We start from the raw sequence: 20,185 nt of genomic DNA on the forward strand, positions 1-20,185 counted from the left end.
CCTACTGGCCAAGAGCGCCGTCATGCCGGTGGACCCCCCGCCGCGGCCTGGGGGTTCTACTTGAGCTACTTTCTCGTCAGCAAGTGAGACGACGGACGTCGTCCCATCTTGGACTTGAGGGACCTCGACGAATACATGAAGGTCCTGCCCTTCCGGAGGCTTGACCACAGCAGATGCTCTGCGTTGGTCAGGAGGAAGTGGTTTGCGACTGTGGACCTACAGGGCGCTTGTTTCACGTGCCGGTCGTGGCACGTCACCGGTAGTTCCGGGGGCTCGCCTACCGGGGCCACCGTTGTCGGTTCAGGGTGCTCCTGTGCGGGCTCTCCCTGTCACCGAGGATTTTTTTCACCAGGTGCGTGATGGCAACCCTTGCCCCTCTTATACCTTTGGGCCTGCTGTCGCTACGCCCCCTGCAATGTGGCTGGACAGCCCCGCCTGGATGCCAAGAGGCACGTGCCGGGTCGGTCGGACAGTGTGTCCACTGTTCCTTGATCGGCCACCAGAGGGGGCCCCGACTCTGCACAGCTGCTGCAGGTGTCCCGGGGCCTCCTAGCGTGGACAGCTCCTCGCCTGCCCGGCCTTCGGGCGATGTTCCTGCCTGGAGACAGGAACCGGGTGACGGACTTCCTCTCCCGGCGCAAGCCGCCTTTGCAGAGGGTCCTCCAGAGGGCTCACGGGCTCCTCTTGGTGGCCCCCTTCCGACCGGGGAAACATAGTTTCCACTGCTGCGGGGGCTCTGCTGCGACACAACATGACGCCCCCCAGAGGGACCGTCTTTTCCAGCCGGGGATTCAGGTTTTGCACCCCGACCCCGTCGCTTTTGGCTCTGAGTCTGGCCGCTGCGGCGCCCGACCCATTGTTGTCAAGCTGTCCTGAACCCGTCAGGGCTGGCATCTCGAATGCCCATGTGCCTCCCACCCGCCTCTGGTATGAGTGCGAGTGGGGGAGATTCTCTGCCTGGTGTGCAGACGGGGCAGAGGACCCTGTTCTTTGCCCCGTGGCCACGATCCTGGGGTCCCTTCGGTCCCTCCTGGATGGTGGCCGTGCTCAGTCCACTTTAAGGGTGTATGTGGCGGTCATTTCATCGCAACATGCCCTGGTTGTGAATGCCACCGTGGGGTGCCACCGGCTGGTTTCTCTTTCTCAGGGGGGCTCTGAGGCTGCCCCCCCCGAGGAGCCCAAAGGCCCCAGTTTTCGATTCCATTCGATTTTTATATGGCGTCTAATACAACAGATGTTGTCTCTAGACGCTTTCCAGAGAACCTGAACATAAACATGAATATAAACCCCCGAGCAGTGTGGGACCTGCCCATGGTGCTAGGTGCCCTCTCTTCTCCACCCTTTTGGGCCCTTGGCCCGGGTGGGCCTGAAGTGGCTCTCTACGGAGATAGCTTTTCTCCTCGCCATGACATCGGCGAGTCGATGTGTTACATGCCCTGTCAGTCAGCTCAGGGGCTATGTTGTGGCCGAACGTGGCGTTCCTGCCCTAGGTCCTGCAGAGAGTGGGCCGAGCCCTTTGTGCCCCGTACGGGCCCTTGCTGCTTATGCTACCGCGCCTGTGCGACGGTCGGAGCAGCTTGTTCTCTGCCATGGTGGCCCCAACAGGGGGCGTGCTGTTTCTGGACAGCGCTGTCCCACTGGGTGGTGGACACCGTCGAGCGCGCCCACAGGGCCAGTGGCCGCCCCTTACCAGTGGGGGTGAGGTGCCACTCGGCCAGAAGCGTCGCAGCTTCTTGGCTGCCCTGCAGGGGGTGCCTCTGGAGGACATCTGCACCGCGACTTCGTGGACGTCGCCAGACACGTTCTCCAGGTTTTACCGGATCAATGTCGCCACTCCCCAACCATTGGGCGTGGTTCTACTCCCGGGTCCTTCTGCCCCTGATCAGTGAGGTATGTGACCGGGATTCTATGTGACATTGTTGGTATTCGTCATCCAGTGCTTACAGCACCGCCTGGCGGTCAGTAGGGACGAAATAGAACGAAAGTTACGCCTGTAACTACGGTTCTATGAGTCCCGGATGACCGCCAGGCCTGCCGGTCACTCCGAATCCTCGTGCTCTCGCGAGAAGATTCTAGGAGCCGATCCCATGCTGACGCCGGAAGATATACCCTTCCGGGGGTCATGCAGGGGTCACGGGTGACGTGACATTGTTGGTATTGTACTCGACATGCGCATGCGCGAGGGGGAGATATCCAGTGCTTACAGCACCGCCTGGCGGTCATCCGGGACTCATAGAACCGTAGTTACAGGCGTAACTTTCGTTTTATTCTTTCCCATTTTTGAGAATTTAGTTTTTAGCATTTTATGCAAATGTAACCCCAAGACAGTATATAAAGCAAAGAAATATAGACAATTTATGCAATTATAACTGAAAACTTTAATGTTTTCATACCTTTTAAACATATTTAAAGCCAAAAACATGGCACTAGTTATTCTCATGTCCAACAAAACCTTTTTTGGGCATAAACAAAAAAATACCAAAAAAAAAAAAAAAAAATCGATCTTTAGACATACGAATCGATTTTTAGGAATTAATATGAGAATCGATTTAGAATTGGAAAATCAATTTTTTTCAACACAGGCCTAGTTGTTATCACCTGTGATTAGGTACCAACAGGCCCCTTGGATCGGTGTTGAATATAATCGCCATTTCAATTTGCAAGATGTTTGAACACATTCATAGGATAGGGTAAAGATACTTAACTCAGAATGGCTCAATGCTTAAATCGGGTGTTTAGAGTAATGCATAATAAAGCATGGCAGTGGAAGTGGGGCGTTGTGGGGCAAAAGGTAGGATAGGATTCAACTTTAATAATCCCCAAAGGGGAAACTTCATGATGAATTATGAATTATTGTGAATACAGCCAAATATTGGCTGAATGGATGAGTCACAGTTTCTGGAATCTTGGCGTGATTCAGTGGGAAATCGCTCCAAATCCCACGAGGAAATGCAGATAGCCAAACCTTTCAACAAGGAATGTTTGTAATAAGTGAAGAGTTATACACTTTAATGCTCACAAGTACGTGATAATCTTAACGAGTGTGGGGTGTGTGATCGTGGCTGCCTCTGTCTGCCTTCAGGCCTCTGAGGAAAATGGCCACAGGAATGATTTTTGCTGCGCTTGCTTTCATAGCAGCCACGCTGGTGGAGGTGAACGTGGTGGTACGTATGAGCAGCATCGTGAAGACAAGACTTTACTGTCATGTAGGGCTGCACGATTAATCGTTAAAAAATCGCGATCTCGATTCATGCTTGAACGCGATCTCACTTCCAAATGACGACGATTTAAAAAAAAAATATATATATTTTTTTTTTTTTTTTTTTTTTTTTTTTTAAAGATGGCTGCATAAAAAAAGGACTAGGCCTATGTTCTAGGTTGTTGTAGTCTTGTCATGGTCAACTATCATGTTGTCATGTTTGTTATATTTTGTTAATGATTGTGGATTACATTTGGAGAAACATCTACCTTTCTAATCACCTGACACATATTGCACATAAATATTGTTAAAATTGTTATTGTTAAAATTATTTAAAGACAAGAGCGATGTTTATTGTTTTTATGTTCAATGTCAGCTATTACAGCAAAAAGCAGCCAGAGGAATAATTTGTTGCCTCAGAACTACAGGATCTGTTACAAGTCCCCTTTCTGAAAGGGTGTTCAACTCAGGGAGGAACAAATATTGTTAAATTGTTATTATTGTTTAAATTATTTAAAGACAAGATAGAGGTTTATTGTTTTTATGTTCAATGTCAGCTGTTACAAAGTTGATGCCAGTCTTTTATCAGGCACCATCATATTTTTTGTAACGTTTACCTTTTGTATCGGCAGCTTCTTAATAGCAGCAAAAGGCAATGGGGGGTTCATCCCAGCCAGAGGAATAATTTGTTGCCTCAGAACTACAGGATCTGTTACAAGTCCCCTTTCTGAAAGGGTGTTCAACTCAGGGAGGAACAAATATTGTTCAAAATTGTTATTATTGTTTAAATTATTCAAAGGTTTGTGTAAAGAAGACAAGAGATGTTTATTGTTATTATATTTTTGTTCAGCTGTTGCAAAGTTAAAGTAATAAGTGCAATAAATTTTATATTGGAAAAAAATCGTGAGAGAATCGTGATCTCAATTCTAAGCAAAAAAATCGTGATTCTCATTTTGTCCAGAATCGTGCAGCCCTACTGTCATGTAAATCTCGTTATGATTTAGCTGGCACAATATGTGATTGGTATTGAAGGATTTCGTCACTTTGGAAATGTAACTTTTTTTTTTTTTTTTTTAATATATTTATATATATTTATATATTTATATTTATATATATTTATATATATATATATATATATATATATATATATATATATATATATATATATATATATATATATATATATATATATATATATATATATATATATACATATATATATATATATATATATGTATATATATATATATATATATATATATATATATATATATATATATATATATGCCTTAGGTGCTTACCAACATGGTATTATCCATTAATATATATATATATATATATATATATATATATATATATATATATATATATATATATATATATATATATATATATATATATATATATCTTTTTTATTTTTTTTTATTTTTTTTATTTTTTTTTATTTTTTGACATTTTAACAATAACTTTTTGAAAAGAGTCCATTTTCCAATAATCACTATTATGGTGCTGTCATCTAGAAAACGGTGGTGGATCCGGCCCCTGGGGGCCAGTGTCTCCTGCAGGTGGTTAACCTGGCACACGGGGATGTGACTGTGAAAGTTCCTCATATCGCTCACAGTCACTTGTTTCCAGACCCGATCCCGCACCTTCAGGTAAGCAGAGACTTTACCAGTCATGTGTAGTACGACAATGCAAACTAAAAAAGGCAGTCAGGTGTTCAAAAAAAAGGAAAAAAAAGTGCTATAAGGTAGATGGAGGTGTGGCCACTGTTTGATCAAAAAAGGCCTGTTTATTCGTCACGCTGACACTGAAAGTTAAATTCACTGCAGAACTTTTAGAGAGTAAGAAAACAGATTTAAAACACACTCCTATGAATAGATGGGTTCGTACGAAAGAGTATAAGGGGCCATGCAGGAGAAAAAATATTTGAAAGGGGAAGATTTTTTTTTATTGTGCACTTCGAGAAAAAAGTCGAAATGTCGAGAAAAAAGTCGAAATGTCGAGATTAATGTTGAAATACAATTTCAAGAATAAAGTCGAAATTTTGCCTTTTTTCTCAACATTTCAACTTTATTCACAAAATTTTGACTTTATTCTTGAAATTGTATTTCAACATTAATCTCGACATTTCGACTTTTTTCTCGACATTTCGACTTTTTTCCCGAAGTGCATAATGGAAAAAAATCCTCCTCTAAAATATTATTTTCATTTTTCTCCTGCCCTAATGCCCCGTAGGTCCGTGTAGATGACGGCCAACTGATTTTCCTTTTAATATTGAGAAAACAAAATCGTTTCCTTATTACCAATAATAAAAGCAGAAACGGGAAAAGACTTTTTTATTTTCAAAATGAAAAAAAGGAGAACAAAAAATGAGCTATTATTTGCCACAGACCAACAATAAATATTGAAATTCAAAATGTTCCTGTCTTTTTCAGATTTTAAGTTTTCTTCTTGAAACATGCTGTCGGAAAACAAATAATAGCTTCCCTTTCCCTTCATGGATTTGGAGATGGTGTTCTCTACAACAAAACTGTCCCTTTTGTCACTTGGTTATTAGTTAGTTAGTTTGTTGTTAATTATACATCCGGCCTCTTGTGACGCACTGAAACCTGAATCCCTGTTTTCCCAGCATTCCATCACTCTTACTAGACCTATAATGGTAGTTTCTGTTTTACTTTTCCAGTTTTAAAACAGAAAAAATACATTTTTTTTTGCTATCTTTCTCTTTCTTGTGATAACATATGATGCTGATAAAAATGTTTTTCTGCTTGTTTTTCTGTTCTTCTGTTTGTTTGGTTCTGAAAACATAAAAAACAAAGAATGAGCAGCGTTTCATTCATAACTGAAGCACAGACAGGAAGCAGTTAGACTAAATTCACAAACAAGGGATTGTGACAGCATGAAACCGAAAATAAAATGTCGAAATCCAAGTGAAATAAACGTTTGAAGGTTTATTAGTCAGGATTTCATGCTCACTATTTGTCAGAGATGATGGTGTTTTAGTGTTTTCCGTATTCAAGTTTATCAGCTGCATAGAAGAGCAGATTTATACATGACATAAAGATAATGTGTAACTTAAACAAAATAAATAGAATAACATGAATCAAGTAACTCAATTAAGGACAATAATAAACTAAGCATTCAGTTTATTGTCTCTAAAGTGCTCCACTAAAGTACACACAATGTTCAAACACTCATTATGCCGTAAATGACCTTGTATGCCTCCAGTTGCTCTGCAGAGGCATCAATTCAGCCAGATCGTTTTAGAAAACTATAGGGATGTTCTTTATGTTTTCTAAAAGCAAAAACCAAACTATTAACTGCTGAGATTCTTAAAGGATCAGACCAGACACGTGGAACCTCCTGTACCACAGGAACCATCTCTGCTCATGTTGGTGATGTTTTACATTAAGAGTCTGCTTTCATATGCACATTTGGGTAAAACATTAATAGTAGCTTGCTGGTCTTTTTCATGTCAGGATCCTCTTAAATATGAGACAGTTGAACTTAAGGGTCCCACTGAAGAGCTGAGCATTGAAGTGAGCGGTGGTGGAGGGAGTTTCTCCTGCAGTCAGACGTTTGAGCAGCAGAAGGCCTTCAGCCTCTTCCTGTACAACGGAACCACGGGGATGCAGTGCAAACTGGTGAGTGACCCTGAGCTCAGGCCTAACGTGCACGATATCGTACCCTAAGATACATATGTTCTTTTTCACTCTCCAGTCTGCATCCAACACTTTCCAACACAACAGCTGCTCAGCCACTTTGAGTTACTTTTACAGCACTTCTGGACTTATTCATTTATATCAAATCAATCTTTCTTTGTATAGCGCTTTTCATACAAATAAAAAATGCAACACAAAGCGCTTTACATAAAACATCAAACTTAATAATGATAGTCCTGAGTCCACTCCCAGCATGGAGGCTCCCCATGAGGAAACACTGGAGCTAAAAGCTGCAAGAAAGCAGGAGAAGATAGGCTATGAGGTTAAAATACACACTAAAAGAGTTTAAAAGTATAACATAAAATCCTAAAAGTAGGTCTAGAAAGCAAGACCTGCTAAAACAAGCATAAGAACGACTTAAAACCATAAAACCTGGGTTAAAATAACAAGAACAGCTAGTTAAAACAAGCGTCTATAAGAAAAACTAAAAGGAATCAGCTAAAAGCCAATTTAAAAAGGTGAGTCTTGAGTCTGAGCATTACAGCATAACATAAGCATACCAACATTATATCTCTACTACGATCCATTTTTCTTTTTCTTACAAACAGAAAAAATAACAAAAACATAAACATGGGGTGTTTTCATTAAGATCAAGAGAAAAAAAAAACTTTATGTAAAGACAAATGGGTAAATTAAATACATCTCAAACAAAAGCAGGGCGTCTCAGGGAAATATAACTTTTCCAATCTTCCCAGATTGCTTCAAATTTGGATTGTTGCAGCCTCGTAGCGAACGTTATCCTCTCCATTACAAAGATATCGTAATTATTTAGAACCAATCATCTAATGAAGGAGGGTCTGGCTTAAGCCACTTCTTGAGCCAGGCTTGAGCCTGATTTTAAAAGCATCAACAGACTCTGAACCCTGAGGTTTTCCAGCAGGCTGTTCCACAGACGTCGGCTGTAGTGATGAAATGATGCCTCACCTGGTTCTAACTTTGGGAAATCCCACACATATGCCCTTAAAAGAGGAAATGACACCACACTAAGGGTCCGATTTACTAAAGGTTTGCGTGTGTAAAAACCTGTGCAAACTTGACAGCACCCGCAAACCAAAGTGCCAGCTGATCTACTAACAGCGTGCAAAGACGACTGCGTCTCTGAAATGCGCAAAATTGCACACGCAATTCAATTAGTACTTTTGCCCTGATGAATAATCAATATGGGGCGTAACCGCCAGAGAGCGCTAAATACTGGGAGGAGAAGATGCAAATAGGGTAATTTACCACACGCAATGAGATTTACCAAGCCTGAAAGTAATTGCGCGTATTGTGATTGCGTCTGTATTTAATATGTTCGAAAGGAAGGTGCTAATCTGCTGCTGCTGTTTGTGGCAAGGAGGCGACATCCAAAATCAAAGAATACGCAGAGAGAGAGTCTTTATTCTGCTGCATGCTATTTTAAAAATGGTTGCACAAGTTTTATTAAAGGCCACTTTTTCTTTAGTTCTCCGCCTTATATCTTGCCACCTGCTTTTAATGTGCCCCCCTCCACTCGCCCACAAGCAGGCCAAGCCTTTGTGCCAATTTTTATTTTATTGATTACTTATCTTATTGAACGTGAAATCATCCTTCGTAAATTACATTTAATTAAAACCCGTGCTTATTAATCACAAAACACAGGTTAAACATCATGACCAAATCCACTCCGACCCGCTGTGTCAGGATCAGCGCAGAGACTGCAGCTTCGCCTGAATTATGGTTCTGCGTTAAATCGACGGCGTAGCCGACGGCGTAGGGTCGCGGTGCGGCGTGCGTCGCCGCGTACCCTACACCGTCGGTTCTGCGTTGGTGTGACGCGGAACCATAAATCAGCCTTTAGTGTGCGCTCTGCGCGCTGTTCTGAACACTTCTCTTCTCTTCTTTCGGCCAAATGATGGTCCCGTCTGTCACACATTTACTGTCAGTGTTTGCTATATAATATATCATATTTGCAATATACTGTGGAAATCTGAATAAAAACTTAACTCATAAATAGATGAATCAAAGCGCTCTCCAGCTCTGTGTCTGATTGTCTTTTTCTCCTCAGATCATGCCGAGCACCGCCGGGTCACGCAAACCCGACCAATTCAATATTAAAATCAAATTCAGTCCTGTGGCCCGTTTTTCTATTTCGTATTTTTGATCTGTGCCTAAAATTGAAATATGAAAACTAGACGTTTTTCCGTTTTTTGTGTTACCAACTGCATTTATTCTATCGCAGGTTTTCTCCGATATTGCGTTTCTTTTGGTAATGTTTAAATTTATTTGCTGTAGTTCATGAATGTGTTTATTTGCCTCTTCCACTAATATCTCTAACTCCAACTCGTCAAATTTCATTTCGCGCTTGTGACTTGTGACTGTGCATTCCATCCAGACTCTCCATGGCGCAGAGTTTGCCCTCGCAAACCTTAAGACACGCAACACCTCATTTAAATACTGCTGTTTGCACCTGTTATCAATTGCGCACGCATTCTTAGTTGATCACCCGCAAACCACGCAACAACTGCACGCGCAAACTTTTTCAGTGCACACGCACTACTCTTTATTTAGGATCTTAGTAAATCGGGCCCTAAGACTGCTGAAACCATTGCATTAGCATTTTTGTTAACGTAGAACCCAGTCCACCAGAATACGAGCATAAACTGAAGTATTCCAGCTGTTCAGGGTGGATTCTGAACCGTATTAGACTTGGAGCTGAGAGGGCAGGAAACATTTTTATTCCCAGGAAGTGCCTTTACCTGGTTTTTGTTTTTCCTCATTTAGGTGGAGGACTATATAACCAAAAGCCAAGATGGGAATCCTTATGTGCGGTAAAACAATGTTCCCTCTCAGCGACTAGGACTGAACATTTTATCCATGTTTTGCTGCCTGGAGATGCTGAATAACTGCTTTCAACAGGTTCTTCAACACGCTGCAGAACCCTGTGAACATAACGGTTGGAGATGTGGGTTTCCACGCAGCTCTTGGTTACAGCATGTCTGCAAACAAGACCGTGGAGCGAGGACCGTGAGTAATCCTGTGGATGCGGGGCTTCAGACTAGAGGAGGACACGAAGACAAATCCAGACCCAGAGCAGACATTTGAATCACGGTTATTTGCACACAAATTACGTTAGAGTATTGGGGCCAGGCAGGAGAAAAATAAAAATATTTTAGAGGAGGAAGATTTTTTTTTCATTATGCACTTCGAGAAAAAAGTCGAAATGTTGAGAAAAAAGTCAATTGGCTTTACTTTACTTTACTTTACTTTGAAACACGTCACACATTTGCAGTTGCATAACTTCAGAAACGTCCCCTTAACGTTCCACTCCAAGGACGTAAGTTAGTTAGTTAGTTAGTTAGTTACGGCTGCTGCTGCATAGCTGTCATTTCCACTTTATTCACCAAATTGTATTTCAACTTTATTCACGAAATTTCGACTTTATTCACGAAATTGTATTTCAACATTAATCTTGACATTTCGACTTTTTTCTCGACATTTCCACTTTTTTCTCGAAGTGCACAATAAAAAAAAAATGTACTCTTCCGTTCACAAATAGCTCAAAAAAGAAGAATTTTAAATTTACATACAGGCATATGCTATTTAATTTAAACTCACTAGTTCTTTTTGCAATGATGAAATGCTATGTTTGCAGGGCTGTTCAGTAAAACTGCACTTTTTTTCTCTAAATCTAAAAAAAGTGATAGCCAAGGGTTTAGCTGGCGTTTCTTCTTGCGTTAAACGACACGGAGGTGCTGGTTCCAGCCCCGGGAGCGTTGTCAGGAACAGGGTAGAGAGAGTTCAGCTAACGCAGGTTTATTGTCTCTACTCTCTCCCTCAGAGACACTACCATCCTCCCTACATGTGTGGTGCCTGAGGGGGGGCAGTCACTATACATGACTAGTTCTGTGCATGGATTGAAATGTCAAGTGTGGTACTGAATGTATGTTTGTAACAGAAACTGGTTTCATCTTCAAGTGAAAATATGAATCTCTACTTATTTTATCCAATCCAATTATATTTGTTAAGCACTTTTGAAACAACCACAGCTGACCAAAGTGCTGTACAGAATAAATTACAAGACAAAACAGCTCAAGACATAAAATGTTAAATAAAATAAAGTAAGTTAAAAGACATAAAATAAAGGTAACAGTCATACAATCAATCAATAAAATAGGATAAAATAAAAGATAAAAGAATAAAAAAAAGAATAAAAGGATAAAATAAAGTCAACTGTCTTGCTAGGTGTGAAAAGCCAAGGAGAAAAGGTGGGTTTTGACCAGGGATTTAAAACCAGACAGAGAGGAGGCCTGTTTGATTTGCTGAGGCAGGTTGTTCCATAGTTTTGCAGCTGCAACAGCGAAGGCGCCGTCCCCTCTGAGCTTCCTCTTAGTTCTAGGCTCTAAGGAGCAGCTGATCAGCTGACCTGAGAGAGCGACTTTATGTAAAATTATGCATCACTGAAATATTTAGCTTTAGTTTAGACTTTGTGCGTCTTATTGTCACGTAGCTGGGGAAGCCATGCCATTTCTTTCCGTCTTTAATGAATCCTTATGGTTATTGTTCTGGTGTGCCCGTCTCCTTGACAGATACCCAGCAGTCCCCAGCTGCAGCCTCCCGTCCAGGGACTGTCGTGACCTGGACCTGGGCCTGCTGGACTTCGGAGCCTCCTACACCTTCATACTAATGGAGGTCCGGTTACTTCCTGCTCCTGCACCAACCCTGTTTTCTCTCACTAATGACTGACTTCTCTGTACAACGTGACCGACCCCACCGTGTGTTCTCCTCATCAGGAATCAGGTCAGATCACAGCGCGCAGGATGGAGGATGTGAAGGGCAACAACGTGCACATCGCCTGGCAGATCCCCCAGTACGCCCTCATGACGGTGGGAGAGGTCATGTTCTCCATCACCGGCCTGGAGTTCTCCTACTCACAGGTTCGTCACGATACGCTGCCATCCGGGTCAAAACTACGGAAGAGTATCAGGGCCAGGCAGGAGAAAAATAAAAATACGATTTTAGAGGAGGAACATTTTTTTTTTATTATGCACTTCGAGAAAAAAGGGGCGAAAAAGTCAAAATGTCGAAATGTCGAGATTAATGTTGAAATACAATTTCGAGAAAAAAGTTGACATTTCAAGAATAATGTTGAGATTTCTTTTTTCTCAACATTTCAACTTTATTCACGAAATTTTGACTTTTTTCTCGACATTTCGACTTTTTTCTCGAAGTGCATAATGGAAAAAAAAACCTTCCTCCTCTAAAATATTATTTGTATTTTTCTCCTGCCTGGCCCTAATACTCTTCCGTAAACTCCTGTGTGTCAGAAGTGATGAAATCAGAAGGTAGCGATGACGTCCTGGAGTGGAATGTGTTGCCCAGTAACAGAGAACAGAGTTGAGTCAAAGGTTTTGTATCTTTCAGCAGAATAAAAGTGTGGCTGAGCAAATGAATGACTGAAAATGAAAACACGGCCGCGTTCCACTTGATCTGCAACGTGTCCCGAGCCATTTACTGTAGGAGTGTCTTCGTTCTTCTCTTTGGAAACTCAACATATAATCTAATATATGCAGTTTAGTGGCTTGTCATTGCAGCACGTCTTCAGTGTTCCAGATTCATCATAAAGTATGCAGATGATTCTGTTTAGTGATGATGAAGTTAGCCATGGCCAGGTACTTGATGATTTTATATCTTGGTGTGATGAAGTCTTCCTTCAAATTAACCTTTCTAAAACAAAAGAGGTTTGCATTGATTTCAGACGTAAATCCCCAGTTCCTCATTGTAGTATTCTTCACAACCAGCCAGTTGAACTAGTGACAGTTGCAAATATCTCGGCACTATAATTGATGTGAGTTGTGAAACGCTTTGCAAAAAAGGTCAACAACGCCTCTTTTGTCTGAGGAAGCTCGCTAAATTCCAGGTAGACAAAACCCTGATGAAAATGTTTTATGGTGCTTTTATTGAATCTGTTGTTTCATTTTGTATCATTTGTTGGTACGGAAATGTTGCCAGCAAGGAGAAAAACTCCCTGGGGAGAATTGTGTTGCTTCTAAAGTTGCTGGGGCGAAGTTCAGCAGTCTGGATGAAAATGTAAAATTCTCAGGAAAGCAAAAAAAGAAAGAAAGCAAAATCCATTCGCAGGGACGATACTCACCCTCTTAACCAAGAATATAAGCTTCTTCCCTCTGATATAGATATAAATGTTCCTTTGTGCCTCTCTCCATGAATGCTTTGAATGCTGCAGAGAACAGGAGGTAACTGTGGTTTAGAACCTGCTCCATGCTGCCACCTGTGCTGTTGAAATCTATTTAAAACTATTTATGCTGATCGATAGTCTGCCTTTTTATTGCTCTCCCTCCTTGTGTTCTGTGGGCTGTGAGCTTGATTCATCTGATGTAGTTTTTCTCTGCTCCATCATGTATGTTTTTATGTCTGAATGTGGCTGTATGATGAATGTGTGCTGAATGATTATATCTGCTGCAAACCAAAAACTTATTATTATCCATTAAAGATCACAATAATATAAAACTCAAACTCAAAAAAAAAAAAAAGATCACAAATGGTTTTAGCAATCCCATATTTGTCCCTTCGTCCTGTTATTACTACTACAGTAGTAGTAGGCTGTAATCCTGAGATGAGCCTGTAATAAAGAGACATGTCTTTAGAATGATGGGTTTTTTGTCCTGCAGGCTCCGGCCAACATGAAGTCCGTCCTGCAGGCCGGCTGGCTGCTCACGGTGGCGTTTGGGAACGTGATCGTGCTGATCGTGGCCGAAGGGGCGGGTCTGGAACAGGTAGGACTCCGGGAAATAATCCCCCAGATTCTCTTTCCCCGCCAGCACTCGGCCTGTCTCATGTCTCTCAAGTCTCCTGCAGCTGAACTGTCCTCTTTCGATTTGATTTGAAGGTTTTATTTTGAACATGCATGTATATATATATGCATGCAACAGCTCTCCTGGCCTGAAGAAGTCCAGCGTCCAGAACTGTATATTGCTTTGACGTTTGTAGGAAGTTCTTTGGGTTTATTCCAAGCACACACAGTTTGGCATTTAGGGGGACTTTAGCATTAAACATCTCTGACAAACAATGTATAACATCCTTCCAGAAGTTTTGGATCTTCACACATTCCCATAAGCAGTGAAATAATGTTCCCTTCTCATTCAAACATTTTGTACAGTCATCTGGAATGTTAGCATTCATATGATGGAGTTTGACGGGGGTTATATACACTCTCATTAACCACTTGTATTGGAGTAGTCCAGACCTTGTGTTTATTGTTTGTTTTTGAGCTTTTAAACATGCATCATTCCAATCTAATTCATCAATATCTTCTTTTATATCCATTTTCCAAGCGTTTAATTTATCTATTGCTGATTCAGTACTATGTGCGACTAGTATATTGTAATATTTAGATACATGGCCCTTACCTCCTAAATTTGCAAGTGTTATTTCCTCTAATTTAGATAAAGATGGTAAACACATAAACTGTTTGTGTTTTGAAGACATATAGCTTTTTAACTGCAAATATTTGAAGTGTTTCTTCGGTATTTGGTATCTCTGACATAACTGATCAAATGTAAGCAAAACCCTGTCTACATAAAGATCCTTTACTCTCTGAATACCTTTTACATTCCATAATCTAAATCCTTTGTATCTTTTTTTAAATGGTGATCTGTATCTTCTCCAGTGGAAGGAGTTCCTGCTGTTTGCCGGGCTGCTGCTGGCCGTCTGCATCATCTTCTCCATCATGGCCACTTTCTACACCTACGTAGACCCCGAAAACCTGGACAAGATCTACCACGACGACCCGGGGAAGGAGGACGACCAAGGGGACAAGAAGAGGAAGAAGAGTAAAGACATTCAATTGAACAAATCCGTGAGGAGCACGAAACTCTGATTCTACAGCCCTGTACAAAGTCCACCAATCATTCTAACTAATGTATCCCTTTCATTGTTTTACTTATTGAAGTATTACTTTGGTGAAGCATCAACTTGTGACCAGCAAGACATTTCTAGAGATCCAGTGTTTGTGACCTCGTTGAAACACTCCATTCTCTTGTAAATGTTAGAACGATGCAGGAACGACGATGATAAACACCAACAGATGCTAAATGGGTGATTTCCCACATGATGGTCCGTAGTCTTGTTGTAATCTGTTCATATGTTGTATATTAATATTAACGACATGTCAAATGGCAATGTTTGCTATGATATTCCATATACTGCAAAAACTCACAATCTTAACAAGAATATTTGTCTTATTTCTAGTTAAAATTTCTCATTTTTAGTCAGAAAAAGAGAGTCATCACTGGAAAAAACAAGAATTTTCACCCGTTTCAAGTGGATTTTCACTTAAAATAAGTAAAAAAATCTGCCAGTGGAAAAATATTTTTTTGCTTGTAATGAGAAGATAAATCTTGTCCCACTGGCAGATTTTTCTACTTATTTCAAGTGAAAATGTACTTGAAACAGGTGAAAATTGTCAAATAAGTTATTTTTCTGGTAATGATTTTTTTGAATAAAAATGAGACATTTTAACTAGAAATAAGACAAATATTCCTGGTAAGACTTTGAGTTTTTGCAGTGTAATAATCATGACGTGTATTGGACAGACAAATGATTGTTTACATCTTACGTCTCCTGTATGAGAATATTCCAAACGTCTTTAACGTTTCAGCGGCGCTCGCTCACAAGCACATGAACACCAGGGAAGCTGTACAGGCGTATACGAGTTAAAACATATCAGTGTCTTTGTTTTTAAATGTTAACATAGGAAAACCACAGGTTTTTAATCGTAATAAAGAGTAACGGTGTAACGTGTAGCTGCGTGTGTTCCAGGTTCTACGTGATTACAACAGCAGGGCTAACGTGGGCCTTTCTGAAAATGACAAATCAATATTTGATGTATTGTATTGTATTGTATTGTTATTTTGTTTGTGCTCAAACTAGAGCTTGGGGAGTTCTGTGATCGTGTTTTAGGGTGTAAACGCAGGGAAGGTTGGGAATTATTGAAATCAATAATACTTCAATCCCTGAAGGGACATTACATATGAGGAGAAATGATGATGCGCTAAATATAGTTCTGTAAATTACGGAAGAGTATTAGGGCCATGCAGGAGAAAAAGTATTTGAGAAGGGAAGATTTGTTTTTATTGTGCACTTTGAGGAAAAAGTCGAAATGTCGAGAAAAAAGTTGGAATGTTGAGATTAATGTTGAAATACAATTTCAAGAATAAAGTCGAAATTTCATGAATAAAGTCGAAATGTAGAGAATAAAGTTGAAATACAATTTTACAATTTACATCCTTGTGCAAATGTCTCCTCTCATCAAATCCACTTAGCAGAGCGACTGACAGCTACTCAGCAGCAGCAGTAACTAACTAACTAACTAACTAACTAACTAACTAACTAACTAACTTCCTTGGAGTGGAACGTTAAGGCTACGTTTCTGAAGTTATGCAACTGCATATGTGTGATATGTGTTTCAAATCAATATCGTAAAGCCAATTCTTGTATTCTGAACCTTGTTGTTACCAATTTACATAAATTCAAGTTGACCACTTGAACAATTTTGTCAATGAAATTTTGACTTTTTTCTCAACATTTCGACTTTTTTCTTGAAATTGTACATAAACCTTTTCCAGATAACCTTCTATAGAGATTAAGGCACTATAAAGCTGTTATCCTGCTCTGTCTTTTTAGTTGACATTGAATGAAAGTTGAAATTTCGAGAATAAAGTCGAAATTTCAAATTTATTCACGAAATTTTGACTTTTTTCTCAAGGTTTCGACTTTTTTCTCAAAATTGTACTTAAGCATTAATCTCGAAATTTCGACTTTTTTCTCGACATTTCAACTTTTTTCTCGACATTTCGACTTTTTTCTCGAAGTGCATAATGAAAAAACAAAAATCTTCCTCCTCTAAAATATTATTTTCATTTTTCTCCTGCCTGGCCCTGATACTTTTCCGTAATAAATACACTACTAACTGTGTTCAAACTTGTTTTGTGTCAATTTTTATTTTTATTAAAAGTCTTTATCTTGAAGGTATGAAGTTTTCCCCTGTATTTAGATGCACATCCTGCCCTGGTGTGTTTAGTTTGTTTAATCGCAGCAGCAGCAGCAGCAGGATGTTCGGATGATCCAGCTCACTCACACCACTGCAGCTTTCATTCATCACTAAATTATCCTGAGCTCGCCGAGCGGCCGGCGACCATTCTCATTAGCACATGACAAAGAAGCACAGCACACAAAACAAATCTATGCATCCCCGGAATATTATCTTGAATTATTTGTTTTATTAGCATATTAACTGGATTTGGGCTCATCTGTCCTCTGGAGCTCCAAACGGGATTAGCATGTGGACGGAGCAGATGGAGGAAATGTCAGGCCTGTGATGGGGACACTCATCATGTGCTGGCGTTTCCTCACAGCTGCTGCTCAGCTCCAAATAAGAGCGGGATGGCTCCACAAAGGACTGATCTGTTCAGGCAGAGGTTCTTCTTTTAGGTTTTTCACTCAGAATATACCGTGTATCACATGTTTTGGCAATTGTATTATCATTCTGGCAAAAAGTCAGTATATATCCAATGTCACTGGAAAGGCAATCCCATGTTCTCCCACGGTCCTGATTAATGACGACTCAGTTAAATTTACATTACAAAGAAAAAGTTATGTACCTGGCAGGATTAACAGCCGCTAAAGACATGCTTGCTCTTGGATGGAAACCACCACATCATCTCCCAACATGTCACTGGTTTAATCTGTTTATGGACATTTTACATGTGGAACTTTCAGTGGCAAGAATTCATGGTGCAGGACCAGGACATTAAAAATATGGACACATGCTGATTTTTTGATGATTTTATATCTTGGTGTGATGAAGTCTTCCTTCATATTAATGTTTCTAAAACAAAAGAGGTTTGCATTGATTTTAGACGTAAATCCCCAGTTGCTCATTGTACCAACCAGTTGAGCTAGTGACCAGTTATAAATATCTCGGCACTATAATTGATAATATGCTCAAATTTGATGTGAGTTGTGAAACGCTTTGCAAAAAAGGTCAACAACGCCTCTTTTGTCTGAGGAAGCTCGCTAAATTCCAGGTAGACAAAACCCTGATGAAAATGTTTTATAGTGCTTTTATTGAATCTGTTGTTTCATTTTGTATCATTTGTTGGTACGGAAATCTTGCCAGCAAGTAGAAAAACTCCCTGTGGAGAATAATTGTGCATGTTGCTTCTAAAGTTGCTGGGGTCAAGTTCAGCAGTCTGGACCAAATTTTGAATTCTCAGGTGATTAATAAAGCAAAGTCCATTCACAGGGACGATACTCACCCTCTTAACCAAGAATATAAGCTTCTTCCCGCTGGCCTTCGCATAACTGTTCACCCCAGCTACAAAAAATAGATCTAAATGTTCCTTTGGGCCTCTCTCCATGAAGGCTTTGAACGCTGCAGAGAAGAGGAGGTGATTGTGGTTTAGAACCTGGTCCATGCTGCCACCTGTGCTGTTGAAATCTATTTAAAACTATTTATGCTGATCGGTAGTCTGCCTTTTTATTATTTCTCCCTCCTTGTGTTCTGTGGGCTGTGATCTCGGTGCATCTGATGTAGTTTTTCTCTGCTCCATCATGTATGTTTTTATGTCTGAACGTGATGATGAATGTGCTGAATGATTATATCTGCTGCAAACCTAATCGCTCTTCAAGGGATGAATTAATAAAGTGAAGTGACTCTCAGTTAAATTTACATTACAAAGAAAAAGTTGTGTACCTGGCAGGATTAACAGCCGCTAAAAAGATGCTCTTGGATGGAAACCACCACACGATCTACCAACATGTCACTGGTTTGATCTGTTTATGGACATTTTACATATGGAACTTTCAGTGGCAAGAATTCGTGGTGCAGGACCAGGACATTAAAAATATGGACACATGCCGTTGAAAAACTGAAAGAACTGAACATTGACTGAACATTTATCTATTTTTTTGTTTTTGTTTTCTTGTCTTGCTTGTTTTGTCCTGTTGTGTTATTGTTGTCTTGTTGTATCTCTACAGGGTGGGTGGGGGGACGGGTGATTTAAAGGTTTTTGCTATACAGTTGTGTGCATAATTGTTCAATTTAATTGTATGCATCAACAAAATAATAAAAAAACAGTTGATCACAAAGCATATACCGTGTATGCCAGGGGTCACCGACTATATTTATCAGAGGGCTAGAATTTTACCAGACAGTCACCTTGGGGGCCGGACCCTCAAATAAAAATTAAATAAAAATCACATTTTGGCATAACATTATTATTTGATGTTTATTGTTGATATTTTTTTCTCTATTTCATTACAAAACTGAAGGCATTTAGCCTTTATGAGTCAGTCTCCTATCACCTAAACCAGGGGTTCTTAACCTTTCTGACCTTGGGGCCCATTTTTTTCAGTACAGAGTGGCCCGAGGCCCGTTAAATATTAACACTGTATAGCAGCAAAGGTCCAGAACATCATAATAAATATATATATATATATATATATATATATATATATATATATATATATATATATATATATATATACATATATATATATATATATATATATATATATATATATATATATATATATATTCAAGTAGCCTCATAGTTGTATCAACATCTGCATCTGACTGTTATATTAAAAAAGTACATATTTGCCCATAATTTAACATGTGTAACTTCAATTACACATTTTTTTCTCTTAAAAATAAAATAAATAAATAAGATTTTATTTTATTTTTCAAATGCTATCTTATTTTATTTCTTTACCAGCAGTTTGAATTTCCCCTTTTCTTTGTTAATTGTCTCAACACATTTTTATAATAAATTAATATAAACACATCTTAACAATTTAAAAGTTTTGCAGTTTTTCTTTCTTCCCCTTAATCTTATGCCCTCACTTTCTGTCGTTCAGTGAGAGAACTGAGCTCTAATTTGTCCTGCCAGGACTTTAAATCTGGGCTGGATGGTGTCAGGTTCTCATATGCATGTGGAGGTGCTCATTGATGAGCCTGGAACGATATTTAGTTTTAATTCTGTTCATTGTGGAGAAAGCTGCTTCACAGCTGTATCTGGACCCAAACATGTTTAAGATGGTCAGCTTATTTTCTGTGACTTCAGTTCAGACTTGAGTGGATATGTTTGATGAAAAACTTTGTGTTTTGTTTCAGTGGCGTTTTACTTTCGCACTTTGAACGCCACGGTCTCTGAACGTATGAGACACTGGTTTTGTCCCAGTGGGAAGACTGAACCAGGATGAATCTGTCCATTCTGGGTTG

At 40.0% G+C, this 20,185-nt stretch overlaps 1 protein-coding gene across 1 annotated transcript in view; it reads left to right on the forward strand.

Moving 5' to 3' along the window:
• slc15a2 (solute carrier family 15 member 2) overlaps positions 1-19,050 on the forward strand; it is a 53,076-nt gene extending 34,026 nt beyond the window's left edge. The window contains exons 15-23 of the mRNA XM_061723077.1: positions 3,083-3,164; positions 4,720-4,854; positions 6,682-6,846; positions 9,667-9,713; positions 9,802-9,909; positions 11,472-11,574; positions 11,676-11,819; positions 13,572-13,676; positions 14,570-19,050. Coding sequence (XP_061579061.1) covers positions 3,083-3,164; positions 4,720-4,854; positions 6,682-6,846; positions 9,667-9,713; positions 9,802-9,909; positions 11,472-11,574; positions 11,676-11,819; positions 13,572-13,676; positions 14,570-14,779 — 1,099 coding nt within the window. The 3' untranslated portion in view covers positions 14,780-19,050. The remainder of the gene's footprint in view (positions 1-3,082; positions 3,165-4,719; positions 4,855-6,681; positions 6,847-9,666; positions 9,714-9,801; positions 9,910-11,471; positions 11,575-11,675; positions 11,820-13,571; positions 13,677-14,569) is intronic.
• Positions 19,051-20,185: the final 1,135 nt, after the last annotated feature.

The sequence above is a fragment of the Cololabis saira genome, chromosome 6 (assembly GCF_033807715.1).
Source record: "Cololabis saira isolate AMF1-May2022 chromosome 6, fColSai1.1, whole genome shotgun sequence".
Lineage (NCBI taxonomy): Eukaryota > Metazoa > Chordata > Actinopteri > Beloniformes > Belonidae > Cololabis > Cololabis saira.